General features: G+C 45.7%; 1 protein-coding gene across 5 annotated transcripts in view; it reads left to right on the forward strand.

Moving 5' to 3' along the window:
* The window catches only part of LOC137350489 (AT-rich interactive domain-containing protein 3B-like), a 211,944-nt gene extending 198,394 nt beyond the window's left edge, over positions 1-13,550 (forward strand). For 4 of the 5 annotated variants that reach the window (XM_068015137.1, XM_068015138.1, XM_068015139.1 and 1 more), the window contains 3 exons: positions 3,057-3,308; positions 11,212-11,301; positions 12,990-13,550. In XM_068015137.1, coding sequence (XP_067871238.1) covers positions 3,057-3,308; positions 11,212-11,301; positions 12,990-13,129 — 482 coding nt within the window. In that variant the 3' untranslated portion in view covers positions 13,130-13,550. The remainder of the gene's footprint in view (positions 1-3,056; positions 3,309-11,211; positions 11,302-12,989) is intronic. The other variant, XM_068015142.1, reaches the window with a different exon arrangement.
* The last annotated feature ends 10,131 nt before the right edge of the window (positions 13,551-23,681 follow it).

Raw genomic sequence — 23,681 nt, forward strand, 5'->3', positions numbered from 1 at the left:
CCTCCATTGTATCTCCACTGTACTATTAATCGTTATTAAAGAATGACAGGCATGCATTTATGTAACGCCTTTCCTGATGTCCCAAAGTGCATTACATCCAATGAGGTACCTTTTGGAGTGTAGTCACTGTTGTAACATAAGGAATGCAGTAGCCAATTTGTGCACAGCGAGCTCCCACACACTGTTCCTATCTGTTTTGTGATGTTGGCTAAGGGAGAAGTATTGTCCAGGACACTGGGGAGCACTCCCCTGTTCTTTTGCATGGGATCCATGGGATATTTTACATCCGCTTGAGAGGCCAGATAGGCCTTGAATTAACGCCACGTCTGAAAGACAGTGCCTCTGACAGGGCAGCACTCCCTCAGTACAGCACTGGAGCAAAGCTGTGAGATGCAGCAGTGTAATCCTTCCTCGTCACTCAGTCCCAATCATTATTGTCTGCTGTTACATCTGCGTGTGTTATTCTAGTGATGGTTCATGGAATCTGCTGCCCTTGGCTATCTACAGCAGCTTTATCTATATCAGAATAAAGTGCATTTTTTTTTTAAAGTGCATGAAGGAATGTGTCCTGTTCTGTGGAAATGTTAGGAATGTGCCCATTGATCCTTTGAGTGAAGGTGCTGGTATATTGTCTATGAGTGGCTCTGGAGGTTAGTGAAATGTGTACTCTGTCGCTGGATTGGCTGCATTTACATGGTCAATAGCATCTAAGTGAATAAAAGAGGAACAGCTCGCCTGATGGATGACAGGGTCCCAGGTGATACTGAGCCAATCAGACTGGAGCATTCCACATGCTACGTAGCCTATCAGACTGGAGCATCCCAGGTGATACTGAGCCAATCAGACTGGAGCATCCCAAGTGATACTGAGCCAATCAGACTGGAGCATCCCACATGCTACGTAGCCAATCAGACTGGAGCATCCCACATGCTACGTAGCCTATCAGACTGGAGCATCCCAGGTGATACTGAGCCAATCAGACTGGAGCATCCCACATGCTACGTAGCCTATCAGACTGGAGCATCCCAGGTGATACTGAGCCTATCAGACTGGAGCATCCCAAGTGATACTGAGCCAATCAGACTGGAGCATCCCACATGCTACGTAGCCTATCAGACTGGAGCATCCCAGGTGATACTGAGCCTATCAGACTGGAGCATCCCAAGTGATACTGAGCCAATCAGACTGGAGCATCCCAGGTGCTACAGAGCCAATCAGACTGGAGCATCCCACATGCTACGTAGCCTATCAGACTGGAGCATCCCAGGTGATACTGAGCCTATCAGACTGGAGCATCCCAAGTGATACTGAGCCAATCAGACTGGAGCATCCCAGGTGCTACTGAGCCAATCAGACTACAGGGTTGTATGTGATACTGAGCCAATCAGATGAAAGCATTCCAGGTGGTACTGCGCAAAGTTTGGGTGATTGAGGCTGGGCATAGCAGATTGCCTGGTGCAGGGAGCAGATGAAAATTGAGCAGGAGTGGAGCACACGGCTGTTGTATAGCCTGTTGGCTTTTACAATGGATGGAGAGCTGTGCAGGGATTCCTTAACTCACCATTGGCACATCTCCCACACTGCTTTCTGAAAGCGCCTAGTGCTGAAGGAGCAATTTTATCGGAACCCTGCAGTGTGTAAAAGCAGTGTTCCAGCCGATCCCGTGGGTTTTCTACTTGACGAGTTAGGTTAAAATCACTCTCATTCTCTCTTTAGTTTGGTCCCTAATCATTCAGTATTTCAGCTGTAAACATGTTTTTCATACCTGCTCCAAGTGAATTTTGCAAACATTTCCAGATCAATTACAGCTGTACTTTCCTTTGATCTTTCAGATAATCCCCTTAATCTTCCTTTTGTTTCCTATTTATCTTCCGTTCTTTTGGAATCTTTTTATCTGATCAGCTGCGTTGATCCATTTTACAGGCGAGATAAACATCTGTAACAGAGCAGGAAAAGGCCCATTAAGCTGTTTTATGAAAATAGTGCAGCACAGAAGGAGGCCATTTGGCCCATCGTGTCCGTTCTGGTCGACCAAGAGCTACCTAGCCTAATCTCATCTTCCTGCACTCAGTCCATAGCCCTGCAGCGCTCAGCTTTCAAATCGGCAGCCAAGTACTTTTTCAACATGCTGAGAGTTTCTGCCTCTACCACCCTTTCAGCCAGACCCCCCGTCACCCTCTGGGTGAAGAAATGTTTCCTCATCTCCCCTCTAATCCTCCTACCAATTACTTTAAATCTATGCCCCCCTGGTTTCTCACCCCTCTGCTAAGGTAAATAGGTCATCCCCTATTTACTCGAGGCCACTCATAATTTTAAACACGTCAGTTAAGTCGCCCCCTCAAAGAACAATGAGCATTGTGATAAATGAGTAGTCTGTTTAATTGATGTTGGTTGAAGGCTATATATTGGGCAAGACACTAGGGAGAACTCAATTGCTTTTCTTAAATATTTTTTACCTGAAAGATGGCACCTCAGACAGTACAGCACTTCTTCAGTACTGCACTGGGATTGTCCGCCTGGATATGGACTCAAGACTTTGGAGTGGGACCTGACCCCAGAACCAACTGATTTTCGGAACAGGAGTTGGACATTTAGCCCCTCGAGCCTGTCCAAACATTCAATGAGATCATGGCTGATCTGTGACCTAAATCCCTATTCCCGCCATTGCCCCACATCCCTTAAAATCTTTGAATCTACAATCTCATATTTAAAGTTAACAATTGATCGAGCATCAATTGCCATTTTGGGAAGAGAATTCCAAACTTCTGCCATCCTATGCATGAAGAAATATTTCCTAATTTCGCTTCTAATGTTTTGACCAGGCTCCCTAGTCCTACACTCCCCAACCAGTGGAGATAGGGTAGATTGGAGAAATTATCTGTTTTTGTTAAATCTTGAAAGGGGAGAGGCTTGAGAGGCGAGAGTACGACCCACTGCCTAGTGGCTGATAACTTAATGCTACTGTGTGATTAATGGTGGACTATCCCGCGTGCTGTGCAGCCCTGACTCTACCTGTGTCTGTTTCTCTTCCTTCCCCCGCCCCCCCGCACCTTCAGAAGATGCAGCCGCACCCTGCTCTTTGACACCAAGCCGAATCCACATCCCGTTGATCCAGGGGGGCCACCATTCCGCCGCCCAGGCCATCACACTGGAGCAGCTGAGGGAGAAGCTGGAAAGCGGGGAGCCGCCCGAGAAGAGGATGGCCCGATTCGCAGAGGGGCAGCAGCGTCTGATGCAGCAGGCCTTGCAGCAGAACCTCTTCGCCATGGCAACCCACGTGCCTATGAGCATCAAGATCAATGGGAAAGGTGAGGCTGTTTTCGAGGTATGTTGGGGTTTCCCCCCCATCCACCCCCATCCCCAACCGGAGCCTAAATCGCAACTTGTCGACGCCAACCTGGGCGTTCCATTAAAAGCAAAATGGATATCAGTTGGTTTTGGGGAGTGGGGGTGGGGGGAGGTTCTAAATGGGTGATAGCCAATCAGCAGTCTGTTGCCCATGGAGGCCAGGCCTCAGTTAAATGTCTGCTCTGAAACATGACCGTCTCACCAGTCACTCCAATCGTGCCCACAAAAATACTACCCCCCTCCCCCCAACCCCCATAACTGTTTACACCTTGCTTTGTATCAAAGTGACTATTGTGCTTTGTGTTGTGTGTCAACAACAACTAATATTTATATAGCACATTTAACGTAATAAAACATTCCAAGGTGAGCCATAAAAAGAGATATTAGGTCAGATGACCGAGATTGGTCAAAGAGGTAGGTTTTAAGGAGGAAAGTGAGGTAGAGAGGTGTAGGGAGGGTATTCCAGAGCTTGGGGCCTAGGCAACTGAAGGCATGGCCATCAATGGTGGAACAATTAAAATTGGGGATGGACAAGAGGCCAGAATTAGCCGAGTGCAGATATCATTGACAGTTGTGGGGCTAGAGGAGATTACAGAGATAGGGAGGGGTGAGGCCATGGAGGAACTTGAAAACAAGGATGAGAATTTTAAAATCAAGTTGTTGCTTGACCGGGAGCCAATGTAGGTCAGCGAGCACAGGGGTGACAGGGGAATGGGACTTGGTGTGAGTTAAGACACAGGCAGCAGAGTTTTGGATGACCTCAAGTTTACAGAGAGTAAAATGTGCGAGACCAGCCAGGAGTGTGTTGGAATAGTCAAATCTAGAGGTAACTAAGGCATGAATGAAGGTTTCAGCAGCAGATGAGCTGAGATCTGGGCGAAGTCAGGCGATGTTAGAGAGGTGGAAATAGGTGCTCTTGGTGATGGCACTAATATGAGGTCAGAAGCTCATCTCAGTGTCAAATGTCTATTATTAGTGTGACAAATTATTTCTTTAACCTGTGTCTGATAGTATCCCAGCCCAGGACCTCGGCCTAGTTAGTCTCGACAGTAATCAGAGGCAGGCTATTCGACCACCAAGGCCATTTCCTCACTGCCTCAGTTCATCCACCAAGACTGGCATCATGGATGAGGGTGTTTCAGTTAAAATTCCCCCTTCCTCCAAGTGTCTAAATAATTCAGCAGTGACCAGCATCACCACTGAGCTAAATTCAGTATTTTCTCGACTCATGCCAATAGACTGTGTGCGTGGTGTGTCTATGTGTTTGTGAATGTGTATATACATGATGTCTGCCTGTTGTGTCTCTGTGCATGTTGTGTCTGTTTGCATATTGTGTCACTGTGTGTCTGTCTGTGTGCGCATGCCACTGTTTGAGTGACCTATTCTTCCTCACTACTGCCCAGCTTTAAGCAGCTTGGTCACCCTGTTCACTCCCTCCTAGCCCCAGGTTTCCTGTTCTTACACCCTCCCATTCTTGGTCCTACTCCCAACCTACATTCTTGCTTTCCCCTAGTCCAGGAAAGAGAAGGGGAGAGATCTAGAACCTGTACTCTGTGCCCTCTGGCATAGGGGACTTACAGGAACACATCCTGAGACAGAGAGAGACATCGGCATGGGGGGGGAAGGGGAGAGAGAGATAGAGAGAGGGGGAAGAGAGACATCAAGGGGGGGAGAGAGACACACACACACGCGTGTGTATCAAAGGGGGGGTGAGAGAGAGAGACTTGGAGAGAAACATTGAGAGCGCCGGAGAGGAAGTCCACGAGAGGCACACAGAGGCAGTAGTGAGCAAAGAGGGGAGAGAGGGAAGGAGAGAGTTACAGAACGAGCAAGATGAAGGAATGAAGATTTGGAGATGGATACATATTCAGTAACGAGAGAGTGTATGAGGAGCAGAGAGGAGAACCAAGAATAATGAGAGTGAGAACCAAACAGTTCAGGAAATGGAGACGAGCTTTATCAAACCCCACCAGAGATTAACTGAATGCATAGAGATTATCAACGGAGCTTTGAGTGAACAGACCGTTTGTGGCCTGGCCACAACTGGGGGAGGTAGGGGGGGAGGGAGCCACTAACATACCCTGTAAAAAAAAAATTCATATTCGTATTCCGAAGATAAAGGAATTGGGTCCCTTTTGATAGTATTTGATGTAATCTGGATGACTGTTAGTTGAATGATTCAGCATAAAGTGGATTATAGCAGACAATTATTCAGTGTACACTCTTAATTGGCATGCTCAGAGTGTTCGGTTTGTAGAAACTGCAGAGTCTGGATGATATGGAGACGGCCAATGAACACGGTAGGTTTTTACTACAGTTTGTTGTCGTTCTGAACACACTGGGGCTTCCCAGTCCCTTTACTGTCAGGGATGGGGGGCAAATCACATAGCTGATCCGAGGAGCTGGCACAAGCTCTGTAATCTCCTCCAGCGCAACAAACATCCGAGATCTCTAATTCCGGCCTCTTTCACACTCCCGATTTTAATTGCTGGAATATTGGCGGCCGTGCCCTCAGCTGCCTGGGCCCTAAGCTCTGGAATTCCCTCTAACTCTGTCCTCCTTTAAGACGCTCCTTAAAACTTACCTGTCTTAATATCTCCTTATGTGTCTCACAGTCAAATTTTGTTCGGTAACCTGGGATGTTTTACTGTGTTAAAGGTGCTATATAAATGCAGGCTGGGGAAAGCTTCTTTTTAACTTACCTTAGCAGGCTTCACTGGCTATGTGACAACTTTAACTAGCAGGGTCATAGAGTCCAGTTAAAATTCCAACAGCGGCACATGTACATCACTGGACCCTGATTCGGGTTTATTAATGAGGCTTCTGCCATGGCACACTGTGAAATTGAATTCAATAAATATGGTCAATTATGGGCTTAGAACCAAGAAAACAGGCACCTCGGGTGGTTTCACCAGGTTAAAGGGGCTATAAAAATGCAATTTTTGTTGTACAAGGCACCTAATGGGGAAATTGTGTCCTTGTGTTGTTTCTGGCTGCGGTCCAAAGGTTTTGTTTAAATTGCCTTATTACTGCTGTAATTTAATAACCTTTTATCAGTCTGAGCCTGCAAGCTGATGGTGTTTGTCAGGGAGGACAGACTGACTGTGACTGACATATTGCTGAGAGACGGGAGAGCACGAAGATTTGCCGAGCGATTCCCGTGCAGTCGCGCCCAGGGTTGCTGCACCCCCCATGAAACTGGGGACGGTGGTCTTTGTGCTTGTGCCTCAGTGCATTGTAGTCTCGGCTCTTAAGTCGCTGGGTTGTTGTTTCGAGTCTCATTCCAGAGACCTGAGCACAAAACCTAGGGCTGACACGCGCAGTGGAGTGCTGCACTGTTGGAGGTGTCGGCTTTTGGATGAGACGTTAAACCAGTGACTTATCTGTCCTCCTTATGTGAAGAAGAGCAGGGGAGTTCTCCCCAGTGTCCTGACCAATATTTATCCCTCAACCAGCATCACAACCGCAGATTATCTGTTCATTGTCACATTGCTGTTTGTGGGAGCTTGCTGTGCACAAATGCACAAATTAACTGCCACGTTTTTTGCACTGCAACAGTAATTACAAAGGCACTTCAATGGCTTAAAACGCTTTGCGATGTCCTGGTGCTCATGAAAGATGCTATAAAAATGCAAGTTTTTTTTTCTAATCTCTTTGACTTCCTCTCCTCTCCTTCAGCCGCATGAAAAGAGTCCAATGATGATTGGCCTCACAATAAGACTTGCTGCAGTCCCATATAATGTGCTCTCAACTTCGTCTTCATGCAGGCCTCTATCCAGATAGTTTAAAGAGCCACTGCATTGCAGTAGCTCTGATTGTGAGGTGCACCCAGCAGACTGCAAGGTCGGGCCTTTGGAATAAATATAATTTAATTGTCAATTGGAAGGCGTATTGTGTAAACCTCCTGTGCCCCTCAGGCCAAGTTGGTTGAAACACTAACAGAAACAGGGTCATAAAAATAATTACAAATCCAGCCAGCTGTTTTTTTTTTAAAAGCTGCAGAGACAGCTTATGGCTACTGAGGGAGAATCATTTTGTTTTCGTACACCTGCGTCTTTATTTTTTGAGTTGGGGTTATATTTCGGTTTCATTTTCCAAATTGCTCCACTCCCCCTTCGGAGGGCGGGGCTTTGAACCCCGCCATCATGGTTCACACCATGGAGCCTTGCCCACGATAGCCAAAGATTAAAATCGATGTCCCCATTAATTCCCAGTTATCCCAAGTTCCTGATCCTGAATTGACCGTGTTCGGATTTAGGATTGATGAGGGAACAGCGCCAAAAAAAAAAAATGCAGCCCTTTCCAAATCTCTTGAGCCCGCAGAATTCAAACGGAGCAAACCATCCAAAATCAAAATTCAACGCGAATAGGGCTGGGCTTTGTCACCTGGATTCCAGAGGCTTGCAAGCTGCACATAGCTCGTAGGGTATAATTTCGTTACCAAGCTTCAGACCAAGCTACAAGGAAGTCTAGCCAGGTAGGTTTTCTGCCAGTCCAATATGGAGTGTACAGTCTATCTCATAAAATATCCCAGACTTGCCTAATGCAAGAGAGCTTAGGCACAGGTATGGCGGTGTAGTGGTTATGTGACTGCAGTCGTGGTCCAGAGGCCTGAGCTAATAATCTGGGGAAGATGAGCTCCAATCTCACCATGGAGATTTGAGGATTTGAATTCAGCTAAAGAATAATCGCAGACGAAAATGGGCGTGAAGCTGTGAGGTTGCTCGTAAAACTCAACTGGTTCAGAGTATTGCGTCCAGCTCCAGTCACCACACTTTAGGAAGGATGTGAGGGTGCAGAGGAGATTTACCAGAATGGTTCCAGGGATGGGGGATTTTAGTTACAAGGTTAGGCGGGAAAAGCTGGGGGTTTTCTCCTTGGAGCAAAGGAGATTGAGGGGAGATTTGATAGAGGTGTGCAAGATTATGACAGGTTTAGATAAGGTAGACAGTGAAAAGCTATTCCCATTAGCTGAGGCTTCAAGGACTAGGGGACACAGATTTAAGGTTTTGGGCAAGAGATACAGGGGGCAATGTGCGAAAGAGTTTCTTTACACAGCAGGTGGTAATCTCCTGGAACTCACTGCCTATGAGGGTGGTGGAAGCGGAGGCTTTGTCCAAAGGAAATTGGATGGGCACTTGAGGCAAATAAATAAACTTGTAAGGGAATGGGCTGACTGGCTTGATCTGCAGAGAGCAACTTGGTGGGCCAAATGGCCACGTTCTGCGCCGTTACAACTCTATGGTTCCTTTAAAGAAGGAAACCTGCCGTCCTTATCTGGTATGAGCCTGTACGTGACTCCAATCCCATACCAATGTGGTTGACTCCCCTCGGAAGGGGTTTTAGTAAACCACTCAGCTGCCATCACATGGCAGTATAGGGATGGGAAGTAAATGCTGGCCTTGCCAGTGATGCTCAGACGCGGAGAATGAAGAAAACAAGAGTTTAGAGCTTGGGGCGGAGCTTAAAGCCACCTTGTCTAACAGCAAAGTGTTTTAAAGCTTCCTGTCCATCCAAAGACTGGTTGCTTTGTTCTGTATAATCACAGCACTGCTGCTGATCCCATGCTGTATAAAGCCAGTATGGGCAGGTTTATTGAATGATAATAGGTTTACTTGGGTGGTGCTGTAAAGAGAGACGAGGTGCCTTGCGCTGCTCCTTCGGATGTTGAACTACACACACCAACAGGGTCTCCAATTCAACCCCAATCCAAGAATAATCTCCACCAATTGGGGTCTCAACTCCAGAGGAGAAACGACTCCGAACACTATCTGTCGAATCTCGCTGGACAAGGTGTATGTCTGGTGGGGGGGGAGGGGGTGGTGACAGGATATGGTAACTCTGTGAAGCCATACACGGTTACATAGCTCATTAACACTCACCCGTCTACCATGAATGGCCACAAGGAGTGCGACTAACATGCAAGGAACGCCACCTGATACAAGTCTGCAATGTCAGGGGAGGAAAAATAATAAATAAGGTTGTTAATTGCTGTCAGATCTTACAAGACCCAGAGCTTTCTTTCGTGCTGCACTAGTAAATCATTGAAAGCAGGCCTCCCCCTTTCAACAATTGTTGCCTATCTGTGTGTTGCTCTGTTTTGCCTCCCCCTCGTTCTCGTTCAGTTCTGGCCTCTTGCATATCCCTGATTTTCATGGCTCCACCATTGGCGGCCATGCCTTCAGCTGCCTGGGCTGTAAGCTCTGGAATTCCCTCCCGAATCCTCTCCGCGCCTCTCGCTCTGTTACAGCCCACCTCTTGTACCAAGCTTTTGGTCACCTGTCCTGTAGCTCAGTGTCAAATTTTGTTTGCTAATCGGTCCTGCGAAGCACCTTGGAATGCTTTACAGCTTTAAAGGTGCTATGTAAATACAAGTTGTTGTTATGGTTCTGTCTTTTTAATGGCAATGAGGCAGCATTCAGTGATGGCTGAGCCAGCACAAACTGAGCTGTGACAGCCTGCTGTTGCTGGAGCTGGTGGTGATGTCCCGTTCATTGTCAAAGTTAAAAGCTCAGCTCCGACTGAGGGCTGGAGTGAGGGTTTGGTGCCGCCCTGTGGATAGTTTTGTGAAGCACAAGTAATGGGAAAGTTATTTAAACTCTCCCATTCATGTAGAGTTCAGTTAGGTCTGACTATTATTTAAAGGGACTTTGCCAAAGAAATGGCTTCCTAGTTCTTATCTTTCATTTGGCAGACACCACCGTACAATGGTTAGAATCACTTTCAAACAACGTTCGGCACACAGTTGGTTTACTTGCTAAGGGCACCACTGAAGTGTTGGAAGTCAGCTGTAAAGGGCTAGGAAAGCTCACGTTCCAATCCCTGCTTTGTGCTGAGTGAGACCGGACAGGAGATGGAGCAGTACGATTGACTCCAGTGTCTCTGCCGAGCAGAAGGAAATGCATATGTGTGTGTGTGTACATTGGGTGAGGACAGGACCAAGCTTGACTGTGATGTCTGTTGTGGTTGATTAGCCTATTGATGCTCGCCCATGAAGAATAGCCACATGACTAAAATATTGGAGGGTTTTTCATGTTCTTTACCCACCAGGCCATGAGGAGTTTTTGCGGTTAATGGTTAATGACGGTTCAAAGCTACGTTTAAGCATTTATTGGGCACAGGATAGTAGAGGGCACCTTCACTCTGCATGGTTTTTTATTCGTTCATGGGATGTGGGCATCGCTGGCTAGGCCAGAATTTATTGCCCATCCCTAATTGCCCTTGAGAAGGTGGTGGTGAGCTGCCTTCTTGAACCGCTGCAGTCATTGGGGTGTAGATACACCCACAGTGCTGTTAGGGAGGGAGTTCCAGAATATTAACCGAGCAACAGTGAAGGAATGGCGATATAGTTCCAAGTCAGAATGATGGGTGGCTTGCAGGGGAACTTGCAGGAGGTGGTGTTCCCATGCATCTGCTGCCCTTGTCCTTCTATAGGGTAGAGGTCATGGGTTTGGAAGGTGCTGTCGAAGGAGCCTTGGTGAGTTGCTGCAGTGCATATTGTAGATAGTACACACTGCTGCCACTGTGCGTCGGTGGTGGAGGGAGTGAATGTTTCGGGTGCTGGATGGGGTACCCCATCTAACCATGCTTGGGAGTGCTTGACACAGGCAGTAGTTAACTAAAATGAAAAGTCTGCTGTATTTGATACAGTTGAACACACATTTGAACACACGATGAGTCTGAAATTCCCACACATTATAAAAGAACAGTGCACAGTTCCTTTTTAATTGGTCACTTTGCCTTTACACTAGTCGCACTTCAGCAAGTAAAGGTTACAGGTCTTTGCCACTCGATGATGGCTGACTCATGCGACATGTCCACTCATCCCTTGTCTCTACTTTCTCCACATCCCTTCTCTTGTAGATGATCGACAGGAGCTCGCATTGAACTTGTCAATGAATGGTATCAGCAGCATTAATATGTCGATTGAGATTAACGGCACTCTCTATACAGGTAAGGTGCTGACTCCTTTTATTCATAGCCTGGCCGGTCAAAGGTGATGGGTCACAAAGTAGAATTGTCGGGTGCACCTGACTCAATGCCTCAGAAGGGATGAGCTTGATAAGCAATACATGCATAGCAGGTCTGGAATTTGGGCTTCTATATAAAACTGTCTTGTTTTATCTCTTTACAAGTCTAAAGTGCACTGTCAAGGATTAGAGCATTTATTGTAGACGTGTTTCCCTCCTCAGATTTCCCAAGCTGTTGGGAGAATCCCACCATCCTGACACCAAATAAACTGTTCAACTCCTCATATTTTATGAGGGGGAGCAGGTTAGACCAATCGTTATGCTAGCCCCACGCTCAAGCATCTGCAGGTGCGCCCGCTGGGATCACCCTGTGCACATTTCACCCTCGTTGAATTCTGCTGGATTTGATTTCCTGGTGCTGCATCGATGTCCTTTTGCTTTGAAAACCTCCTTTCAAAGGGGCAATGTTTTTTTTTTCAAAAAATGAAAATCAAGCCAGAAAGGCAACGGAAATTTTATAACCGATTTAAAAGTATGATTTTATATTGGCAATGGGATGGAGTGAATGGTGAGCAGGTGACAATACAAGCACAAAGCCGCTCCCTCTACCGCTTGGTGCCATGAGTTTCAGCCATGCCAGTCCGGTCTCGGTAATGCCCTGCACCAGTTTGCCCTGAGAAAATCACTAATTGTAAACAAATACCTCAAGTTCGGGTCGCAGCAGTGCCTGTTTGCTGTAATTTATTGGCTTTTGCGTGGTTTTAACATTCACAATTCACTGGAGGAGAAGGGAGCGAGAGTGAGAACACAGCAGTCTCATTACCTCTCCTGTCTTAGCATGTCGAATGCATTGACACTAAATTAATAGAGCCAGGAGCAGAATTCCTCAAGGTCCCATTACTAGGCTGCACTTCGGACGTACAGAGCTGCCAAAGGAGCTAGAATTGTGTCGCCCATGTCTCAGTGGGTAGCGCTCTCGCCCCCTCCGTCAGAAGGTTTGTGGGTTCAAGTCCCCCTCCAGAGACTTGAGCACGTAATCTAATCTGACGTTCCAGTGCAGCACTGAGGGAGTGCTGCACTGGTGGAGGCAGCGCCTTTCCGATGAGGTTTTAAGCTGAGGCCATGTCTGCTGTCTCAGGTCGACGTAAAAGATCTCGTGGCAGTGTTCAAGGAAGAGCAGAAAAGTTCTCCCTGGTCAATATTTATCCCTGAACCAACATCACAACAGATTATCAGGTCATTAGCCCATTGCTATTTGTGGGAGCTTGCTGTGTGCAAATTGGCTGCCATGTTTCCTACATTACAACAGTAATGAAAAGTATTGCATTGGCTGTAAAGTGGCCTGAGGTGATGAAAGGCGATATCTAAATACAAGTCTTTGTTTCATATCCAGCATGTCCCTAGATAGTGGCGGGGGCAAGAATTTTAATTACTTTTCTGGGTGCCTAGCCCAGGGTTTCTGGAGCAGGGCAGGGGGCAGTGTAGAGGGTGATGAAGCTAATTGTATCTATTCTGGCACCGTTGCCTGTTAAGTGCCATGGGGCATCCCGAGGACATGATAGGCACTGGATAAATGCAAGGTTTTCCTTTTGTTCTTTCAGTTAGAACTTGTTATTTTCCCTTGCGGTTTAAAGCAGAAAGAAATCTCCTTTTTTCTTTATCTCCGCACAGGAGTGCTGTTCGCTCAGAGACCAGCTGTGCATGTGATCACAGGACTCGGCAGCAGCACCTCTGGTTCACAGAGCACATCCAGCCCTACCTCCATCAAGGGCTCCGCCTCCGCCGAGCCCTCCACCAGCGGTTCCCCCTGAAGGCGGACCTCCGCCACTGCGTCAGCAAATGGACTCATCCCGATTGTATTTTTCTAGAATAAGGGCAGGGAATTAAGAGGAAGAAGAAAACGGAAAATGCAGAAAGGAAAAGAAACAAACCATATAAGGATTGCACAGATCTTTTCAGCTCAAGGAACCTATGCGACAATTCATTTTAGAATGTTTCGCCGATCTCTTATGGTGTTGCACAGGGGAGTCAAAACCGAGTGCCGTCTTCAGGTGAAAGGGCGGGAGGGTCAGAGGGCAGAGGTTAATTGGACTTGGGTGTGCAGATGTAACTCACTCCCCATTTTACAGTCCTTATTTTTATATATCCATTACACATTTATACATCCACATTTAATTCACATTTATAATGGGAACTGCCCAATGTCAGTTTGTCACTTTGTAATTATGCCCTCCTGCCGCTGGGGGCGGGGGGAGTGGGGGTGGGGGGGGGGGCTACAGTGCCACCAATGGTGGGAGGATGTAATTACAGTGTGACAAGTTTACATGGACAATTCTCATTGTAAATGTGGACATAGGGGTTAATATTGGAAACAGCTGACAGGAAGTGCATGCAGATGCAAGATTTTTAATATATTATATAAATATACAGCCAATTATATGTGAGATTTAATTCCATTTGACTTTACCTTGAAGTGACAGTGTCCCTTTTGTTGGCTCCTGGCAATTATTCAAAAGTCAAAAGGGAAGAGGCCCAGGGTAAGATTGTGGCCTCATTATTTAGGGTTATTTCTCACTTCATTCATAACAATCAGCAACTTCTTAAAAATGCAATCGGGAGTAGCTCCAAAAATGAGAAGCTTTTATTGTAATTTCATTCATTAATTCATAGGGAGTCACAATGAAGTGTAATGGTGATGTCCTTAAGGTGGGGAAGTTGGGTTTTTCCCTCTCCCTACGTTATGGGTCCATGGGCTTTGCTTCCCTCCAATCTGCCAGCCACGTTACTGAGTCTCAGCAGACTATCCCGCCATGCTACCATCACACCAGAACCCAATCCAGCCCGCACCCTTTCGGTGTCAGCTGTGGCTCAGTGGGTAGCACCTTGTCTCTGAGTCAGAAGGTTGTGGGTTCGGGTCCCACTCTGGAGACCCGAGTACAAAATCTACACTGATGCTCCAGTGCAATATTGAGTAGGTGCTGCCTCTTAGATGAGGCATTAAACCGAGGTGCTGTCTGCCCTCTCGTGGTACTATTGTGAAGAAGATCAGGGGGTTCTCCCCAGTGTCCTGGCCAATATTTATTCCTCAATCAACATCACTAAAACAGATAAGCTGTGTATTATCTCATTGCTGTTTGCAGGACCTTGCTGCGCACAAATTGGTTGCCGCATTTCCTACAATTGCAACACTTCAAAAAGGACTTCACTGGCTGGGAATTGCTTTGCGACGCCCTGATGTAGCGAAAGGTGCTAGATAAATCCAAGCCTTTTTTTTTTCTCGCCCAGTAGATCCACCATGAGTGACTCGATAGCAATCAGGAGGAGGCACTCTGGCTGATTGCCCCCTGTCTAGCCCATGGTGAGGTGGCAGGGGGTTGGGTGCTGAGGCTAATTGTAGCCATCTTAGCTGAGAATGGCCAGCTTACTGCAAACCCCAGATTGAATGTGGGGCCTCAATGGTGTGGTGCACTCAGCCTCCGAGCCAACAGGGGAGTCTCAAGTTTTTTAAAATAAAATTTGTCTTGTTTTGAGGGCTGGAAGCGGGGCTGGGAAAGCAGACAAGATACAAAAGCAAGGTGTATGTATAGCACTCCCGTGTAACAGGAAGTGCAGAGATGAGTACATAGCACATACATGTAGAGAATGTTCTGCGAAAAAGTACTAATGGTATAAGCCCCTTCCCCTTTTTGCATGGCACTTACATTGCGGGTAGCGGACATAATATTTATATTAAAAGAAAAAATCATGTTTTACGGTCACTAGGTTATCCTTTACCACTCAGGGGCGTCTTGACCTATGAAATTAGCCAGCCACTGTTGGGAGGACCCCTAAGAGTCACTTTGTGTCCATGCAGCAGGAGGATTGGTTGAACACGCTGAGAGTCATGGTGACAAAGGTGTGAAGAAAGTGTCATCAATCGAATCCAGGCTGGAACCGTAAATCCAAAAAAAAACATTCTAAGCTGTACCGGTTACAAATTAAATTCCCCTCCCATGTGCATTCTGATTGAGAAGCCTCAAGTGGGGTAGGGCTCTGTGGAGGACACATCTGTAGTTTCCACCAGTTGCTGGCGTTTGGTTGAACTCTTGACCTAATGTTCCTCCCCCACCCCGCCATCACCCCTTCCTTTGATGGCCGCCAACAGGGATCAGTAGTGTGGCGTCTGTGGAAAAGCCAGAATAGAAAATGTCATGGACTGCCAAATGGAATCCAAACATGGTTGTCCCTACCCTTACAGCAGTCATCCAGCGTGACCCCAAGGGGACCATGTAGATTTGATTTGATACCAGGTTGAGTTGCATGAAGCCTCCAAATTGTCAACAGAAGGGATACCGTCTCACAAAGGGATTACTGCAAACTAATTAATTGGACCTGTGTGTGTGTGTGTATGTGAGTGTGCCTGGGCTGCCAGCTCTTTGAATTTATTCTGGGAGGTTTTATCACATGACTTCCTGCCACCAACTATAGCTTCTGCTATTGGTCACCCAACATGTCCATCCTCCCAGTGCCCCGCCTTCTCCAGACCAATTGGGAAGCGGACAGCCTCATTATTACCTGATTCGATGATTCTGGACTGTTCCCCCAATATTTTTTGAACTAACAGAGAAGCATTCAAAGAAAAACACTTTTTAATCGCCCCTATTTTTCTCCCGGTTTTGCTCACAACTGTATCCTGGAAATAAGTCTTTAATCCTGGAGGCTTGTTAATCCCACTTCCTCTCATGGTTACGAGAGTGTGTCACATTCACATGGATAACAGGTCACTTTCACATGAGGCCTGGTTTTCTCAGTAGTTGCTGCGGGTGGGGAGTCCCTTCGGCTGGCCTGAGTATCGAGAAACTGTGGGAGTGACAGTGACTGTCTTGCCATTGATTTCACTAAGTGCTAAGCTACACGGCCAGTGGGCACGATGTTAATCCAAGGTATCTGATGAAAGGTCACAGACCTGAAACGTTAACTCTGCTTCTTTCTCCACAGGTGCTGCCAGACCTGCTGAGTATTTCCAGCACTTTCTGTTTTTATTTCAGATTTCCAGCATCTGCAGTATTTTGCTTTTATACTTATCCAAGGCCCATTCCAAACAGACTGTGTAAGCTTCCCTGAAATAATGATTTGGGTTTCGCAAAACCAGTATGCGACAAGTGGTGTTTGCTTTGGCAACAAGAATGAAGATGGCAGCAAATCCCATCAAGACCCCACCATAGAAATCAAACCCCGAAAATATACTATGACCGATTATGTTTCTAACTTCTCCCAGTTCTCATGAATGGTCATTGACCTGAAACGTTAACTCTGTTTCTCTCTCCACGGACGCTGCCTGACCTGCTGAGTATTTTTCAGCATTTTATGTTTTTAACCCCTAAAATATTCTTTTTTCTCTAAATACTTTCATTTCCCCTCGCCCACACCTTGGGAGAATTGGCTGCATCGTAAAAGGAATGCTGTTCACTTGAGTCCGTATATTCTTGGAACTAGGGGTACCAACAGCAGCTAAATAGCACGTTGACAAGCCACCTCTTCTAGTGGTGCGGCCAGTCTCTGTTTAAAAAAAAATAGCCGTCACCCAATTGTCAAAAGGTGGCATTAGAGGATTGCCAGGCGGGGGGGGTGGGTGGCCTGTGTTTTGGGGATGGGGAGCAGGAGATTGTTGAACATCTCAATCTTTGGAATCCTCAACCTCAGAGAGCTGAGGGTGCTGTTATACTCCAAAAAGCCAGTTGGCAAAGGGTAGAACTGGACCCAATCGTTACTCATTTTTAGATTAATTTACAGGCGTACACATTACAAACATACACCTCCAAAACCAGCAACCACAGTTTCAGTCTGTGTCTATTTATAGGGGCTCAAGTGAATCCCCAGTTAATACCCACCACCTGCATAGAATTAAACGCAATTAATATACAGTTAACAAGTGCTCAGTCATTGAGTATATTCAAAACTGAGATGAATTAAATTTTTGGACACTAAGGGAATCATGGAATATGGGGATAGGGTGGGGAGGTGGAGTTGAGGTAGAAGATCAGCCATGATCGTATTGAATGGCAGAGCAGGCTCAAGGGACCGTATGGCCAACTCCTGCTCCTGTTTCTTATGTTGCTCAAGCAGGGAGGATGCTACGTGTCGGACTGAGGCGAATGAGGACATCTTATGGGAGCTCTCACGTTCTTCTAATTCATTGTGTGCCTAACTCTAGAGTAAGTGAGGTGATATTTATTGCTTCGGTATCTAAACTTCTAAGTGTCCACTGTACGGTATCGGAACACAGAAGGGGTAAATTCCATTCTGTGAAGTGCATTCATACCTGTAGCTTGCTCCTGCCACTGATATGGTAAGGGGGTAATTTCAACTTTGTATGTTTGTATAAAACGAAGGATACTGAATCAGCAGCTCATGACATGTCTCTCCCAATCTTTACTTCATAGAATCTTACAGCAAAGAAGGAGTCCATTTGGTCCATTGTGCCTGTGCTGTCTCTTTGAAAGAACTATCCAATTAGTCCCATTCCCCTGCTCTTTCTCCATAGCCTTGTAATTTTCTTTTTCTTTTCAAGTATTTATCCAATAACCTTTTGAAAGTTACTATTGAATCTGCTTCCATTGCCCTTTCAGGCAGTGCATTCCAGATCACAACAATTCTCTGCGTAAAAAAGAAACACTTCATCTCCCCTCTCGTTCTTTTGCTAATTGCCTTAAATCTGAGTCCTTTCCTGGACTTTAATGAAAATAAAAATGAGGATGGATGTAATAGGGCGAACTGATTTCCCATCATCCGTTTTGCTGTCTCTATCACTCAAAATGATCCCTAATCTGTCGTTACCCAACTGTAGGCCCCAATCCGCTTCTGAATCCAACCTTGGAATAAGGATGGCAGTCTGATGACATTGAGTTCACGACCCCAGTGCCGTCAAGTAGGGCTTCCTGGTCAACCCAGGCTGTACCTGTCAGCACATTCCACAGCCTAGGTTGTGAATGGAAGCTTGGCGAAAGCTCTGTGCTGGTGACCTGAAGGACACAGGTCTTAAGAAAGGGATGGAATCATAAACGGGAGCACAGCTGGGAGGGTGGGTCCTCTTTCCGCAGTTAGCTGTGCTCTTGCTTTCCCTGGAGTTGATCGGGACTGTTGGCAAATGAAATGAATCAGTGGAACTTTCCCCAATGAGTTGCAGTCCAACTTTACCATTACAATGTACGCTAGAACCTAAAACATAGTTCCACCAAAATAACTGTTCATTAATGGTGTGTCCTCGTGAAGCGCCTTCAATGGGAACCACTGAGGATAACCACTGAGTGCTGGTACATCTGCTACCTGAGGTGACCATTCGATGGAATCCCATAACTCCAGCCTGGAACGGCTGTGACCCAGACACCCAGTGTGTTCTTAAGCAGTTTGAGGCACGATGAACTGGATAATGGCCAGGGGAGAAGTAAGAAACTGATGGACAACTGAGTAGAATGTCCAGCATAGTAACAGGCCATTCGGCCCACCAGGTCCATTCTCCACGTGAGCCTCCTCCACTCTGCTTTATCTCAGCACATCAACCAACCTTCTATCCCTTTTCCCATCATGTGTTTATCCAACTTCCCCTGAAACGCATCTATACTATTCACCTCAACTACTGCTGTTCACCTCAGCTACTCCTTGTGGTACTGAGTTCCACATTCTCACCACTCCCTGGGCAAAGAGGTTTCTCCTGAATTTCCTATTGGATTTATTAGTGTGCCCTATTTTTATGGTGTCTAATACGGGTCTCCTCCACAAGTGAAAACATGTTGTCTATGTCTACCCTCTCAAATAAAGATGGACAGGGAATCTGAAACAATATGGAAAGCTTTGGAAATGGGTAGGGAGCTGGTGAGCACCTGGAAAAGTCTGATTAACACTTCCGGTGGGACCTTTCATTAAAACTGCTGAGGAGCCGCCTCTTAAAGGTTGGTCTCCCCTTTCTCTTTCAGATGCTGCTTGGCCTGCTCCGCATTTCCAACCTGTTAACACGGATATAAGCCTCGACTCAATGTCATGGAACATCCGTGCTAGTTCCAGTTGCCACTGCGCGTCCAGTTATTGTGGGGGCCAGGAGCACTGATGCAGGTTGCTATGGTGCCTTGTCCCGCAATAAAGCAATGGATGGATTTGCCTTTGCCCATTCAGGAACGTTGCCAAAGTAACCCATGGTAACTGCTTGCATGCCAATCATTCAATCACAGCCAACTTTTATACACTCATTCTGAGAGAACCTCTGTGTGTGTGTGTGTGTGTGTGTGTGTGTGTGTGTGTGTGTGTGTGTGTGTGTGTGTGTGTGTGTGTGTGTGTGTGTGTGTGTGTGTGTGTGAGAATTTTCCTAGATTCTCTTAATAAGCCTTATTCCTCACCTTTGACCTTTGGCCACTTTACCAGGAAGTGGGCTAAAATCCTGTGAGCAAGGCCTCTGATTTACACTTTTCACAGGGGAAAATGGGAGGGAATCCGAACTACCCTAAAACATCCCGGAACATTGCCTAGCAGAAACAGAATTTGTCATTTTCAGTGACCATAAAACATTGATCCTAATTACAAGGTATCCCTGTTGGCTCTTTACTCACCTGTTGTAATTCCTCACAGCTACAATTCGGTGAATGTATATTGTTTTTTTTCCCCCCCAAGCATGTTATGTGTTTCTTTTCTCCTCCAATTTTCTCTTTTCTCCGTTTCTCCCATCTCCATTTCTCCTAAGGCAGTGATCTGGATTGAGGGACAGTTTCACAGGTGGCCAGGCCCTATGATATCTCGCCTACTGGACTGCTCAGCACGCGCTAGTCTACGCATTGAATGTTGGTGGACTTTAGAACAATGGGAAGGAAGGTGGGGTCAAGATATACCTTAACACCCAATCCCAGTATCCATCACTGGATAGCAATTAGGAGGTCCAACTGATTGACTACCTCTCTATCCCAGGTCCATCGTAGGCCTTCTATCCATCACCCTTGCTAGATACTGGAGCTGAGGCCTTCTTGGTCAGCAGGGCTCTTTCCAATTGTGTCTTGATGACTCTATACAAAGACACTCTAAACAATTCCCCAAGTGTTCTGAAAATGAATCGAACTGCTTAATGACACACAGCCAGGAAGAATGAAAACGAGAGCAGCAGGAATGGTCATCTCACCTCCTGCAGTTCAGGTAGCTAAAGGTTGAGAGGCTACCTCTGTACAGTGCCACGCCCTGATTCCAATGGTTGCTCCCCAGCATGCGTGCATTACACACCATTCATAAATTAGTCATGTGATTTGAAGAGGCCAGTTCCATTAGAAGGCCATGTGGACTTGAGTTTCAAGACTCAACCAATAAGGACCATTCCTCTACGTATTTCCAATTTGCATCCAAGAATTCAATCAAGTGGGCTTGAAACAGTCGGTATTTTGAGAATACTGGATTAAAATATGCCTGTTCCTCAACTTGTCTGTAGCAAGTCAATTTTAATCTTGTATACTTTACACATATTTTACATGTATATAAATGACCATATGGATAGGCCAATGAAAATGGAGGTGGTTCCGTTCAGTCACATGATGCTTTTTACATCTAAAATGGATATTGTTCACAGAGAGCCCTGAGCCAGTGTGGAACAGGCCTTTAGATGTTAATCTGAAGAAAATGTGTCTTTCCGCTATTTTACATTTTACCCTTTACTGTGGCTGTTTAGTTCGAGGTAAAACAAGGCAACGCAGGTCAGGTTTGCCTAAAACAGAACTTCCAGACTGACGACACTTTTGTGAATGGAAGGACATTCGTGTTGATGGGTGGGATGTAGACAAATTGGCTGGGGATTTCCCTCCCCTTGCCCAGCCTGTAGAACTGGGTTGCTGCAAAGTTTTCACCTCTTCTATCTGATGCAATCAGGATCATAAGGAATGAGATAACCGTACAGGAATTAAATAATAGAGGTGACTGTTCAGGAATTAAGGCATCACCATTGAAATGAGATTGATTTGGAAGGTCTGTTTTAGGCCACCTGTGAACAGAGCGGATCAGTGACCTATTTGCCTTGTTCCTGATGGTCTAACAGAAATTCAAAATGGCCCCCCGAGACTGTAAAGGCTAAAGGTTATTAACTCTACAAAGACTGCAATTGAATTTCCGGAACCAAAAACTTACAAAACCATTTGTAATACGCTAATTAAACATTCTCTTGCACAACAGTATTCGCAAGATCGTAAAACTGTGACGCTGTTCACATTTTGAAAGCTGAGAAACAGCACTTCAGTCCTGAAGAAGGGCCTAAGGTGTCGTGAATTGATGAAACACCTGTTTTTCTTCATCGGACCTTTAACCTTTGACCCTCAAGGCTATTTTGACAATTTGAGCCAACGTTGTAAATGAAACAAATCAGCCTGTTCCACAAGGGAGTTGTCACCAACTGGGAATGCTCTCTTTCTGTTTTAAAAATAAATAAAATAATTGTCAGTGCTGTGCAGCAGCACAATTACATCCAGGTCCCTATGCTTAAAAGAAGAAAACAGAAATACCTCAGAATTTTTCCTGTGTCTCTTCACACACACATATATATATATATATACCTCAACTATCAATTACTGTTGTACTTTTAATGCCGGCAAGTTTGTTTTGACAATTAACCATTTTTAAAACTGTTAACACCAAAGAAGAGATTTTATGAAGAACTACTAGAATTTTCTAGCATATTCCGTGCACCCCCCCCCCAAAAAACTAACACTTATTAAACACCTCCAAAGAAATTGAGATTGTGTGTTTTCCCCCTTTGTTTTGTGTAGTGTTGAACTGCAGACTTTGGGGATTGAGAACTCCTTGTCTATAGTAATCACTGACCTGCAATGTAAATATTCTTGCATATATATGTATAAGCTGCCAAAAAAAAAAGCAGGCATCATGCAGGCCTCCAAAGTCCCCCCGTTGGGTCCTCTTTGGCGGGGAGTGCACCAAAGAGATCTGCTTATATATTGCATGTGACTGTCAGTGACTGCACTGTCCATCCGTTTTTGCTGTCAGTTTTAAGCATGGCAAGCTAAGGCAAAAAAAAATCAGTCGCCTAAATTTAGGCTTAAGGGCTGGAGACTGAGATCAGGGTCATCACTGAGGTTTGGTGGCCCCACATTTTAATTGGTGCTTTTCCAGGTGGATTCATGCCTTATGCACTGTAAGTCAAGGGAGCTCCTGTCTGCACTGGACCTGACCTGGGAGTGCTATGTACCAAATTGGGATGTCTTAAGCATTCCATTCCTCGGTACAGACATCCCGCCAGTTGGATGAGCACAAAGATATAGGTGTGAACTGGTATAATAAGGTACCAATTATTTGAAAGCAGTTACATGGCTCTGCTTGCTCTTAATATAGGCTTAAGTGAAAAGGTGTTTTAAATTGTGCCATTTTTTCACCCCTTTTAAGTGTTTGAAACGTGTCTTGTGCCACTTAAAGAAGAAGCAGTAGAATTTCCACAGCGTTCTTCCTACGCTCCCACCCAAACCTCAATGGAAACCTTGGGAGAAGTGGCGTTAAAAGGTGCTTTTGGCCCTTGCTTGGGCGTTCCTGCTAGAGATATGGCAGTAGATGAGGGGGGAAAAGAAAATGAAATTCTACCCGGTCATCACTCTTAAAAATCAGACTATAAGAGAGAACCATAATGAAGGATCACATCCATAGAAATGTACAGCACAGGAGGAGACCACTGGGTCCATTGTGCCTTTGCCAGCTCCTTGAAAGAGCATTCTGTTTCTACATCATATACATTCAAACGGTAAATTCTGATGGTGATATCAGACAGCTTATATTGAGGAGTCACTGAACCCACGAGTGCAGTGGAGATAGAATACCCAGAGTTCCTCATGACCTTTCAACTACGTTCCCAGAATTCAGCAGTCTCTCGCCATTCGGGTCATCACAAAATTAGCTCATTAAGCACGATCAAAGCCCAAATCTTGAATATCAGCAAGAACAAAAGCTAAGTAGAAACCTTAATTTATACAATCTTTCATGAGCAGTGCTCGGTTTTCCTTTTCCTCATTTTAAGCTTAATTCAGCATATTATCCGTTATCTCCAAGGTTAAGTCATATAATAGGCCTCAGAGGAGCATTGCCGGAGAGATAGGGATATGCTGATAGCTGAAGCCCCGTTGGAGGATTTTAATGGCACTTATGCAATTCTGAGCTAAACAGCAGTAATCTCGAAAAATTAATCCAGTGTGGAGCCTGCAGCCCAGTCAAGTCCAAGAAGGGTCAACTAGTTTTAAAAATCATTACTTCTGTTGACCGCTATGAAAATCTAGTCTTGATAGATTACCATTCACTCAATGACTGTACCATTCACTGATTGTATCAATCATTCACTGACTGTATCGTCGAGGCCCTCTGTCGTAC

The sequence above is a fragment of the Heterodontus francisci genome, chromosome 35 (assembly GCF_036365525.1).
Source record: "Heterodontus francisci isolate sHetFra1 chromosome 35, sHetFra1.hap1, whole genome shotgun sequence".
Taxonomy (NCBI): domain Eukaryota; kingdom Metazoa; phylum Chordata; class Chondrichthyes; order Heterodontiformes; family Heterodontidae; genus Heterodontus; species Heterodontus francisci.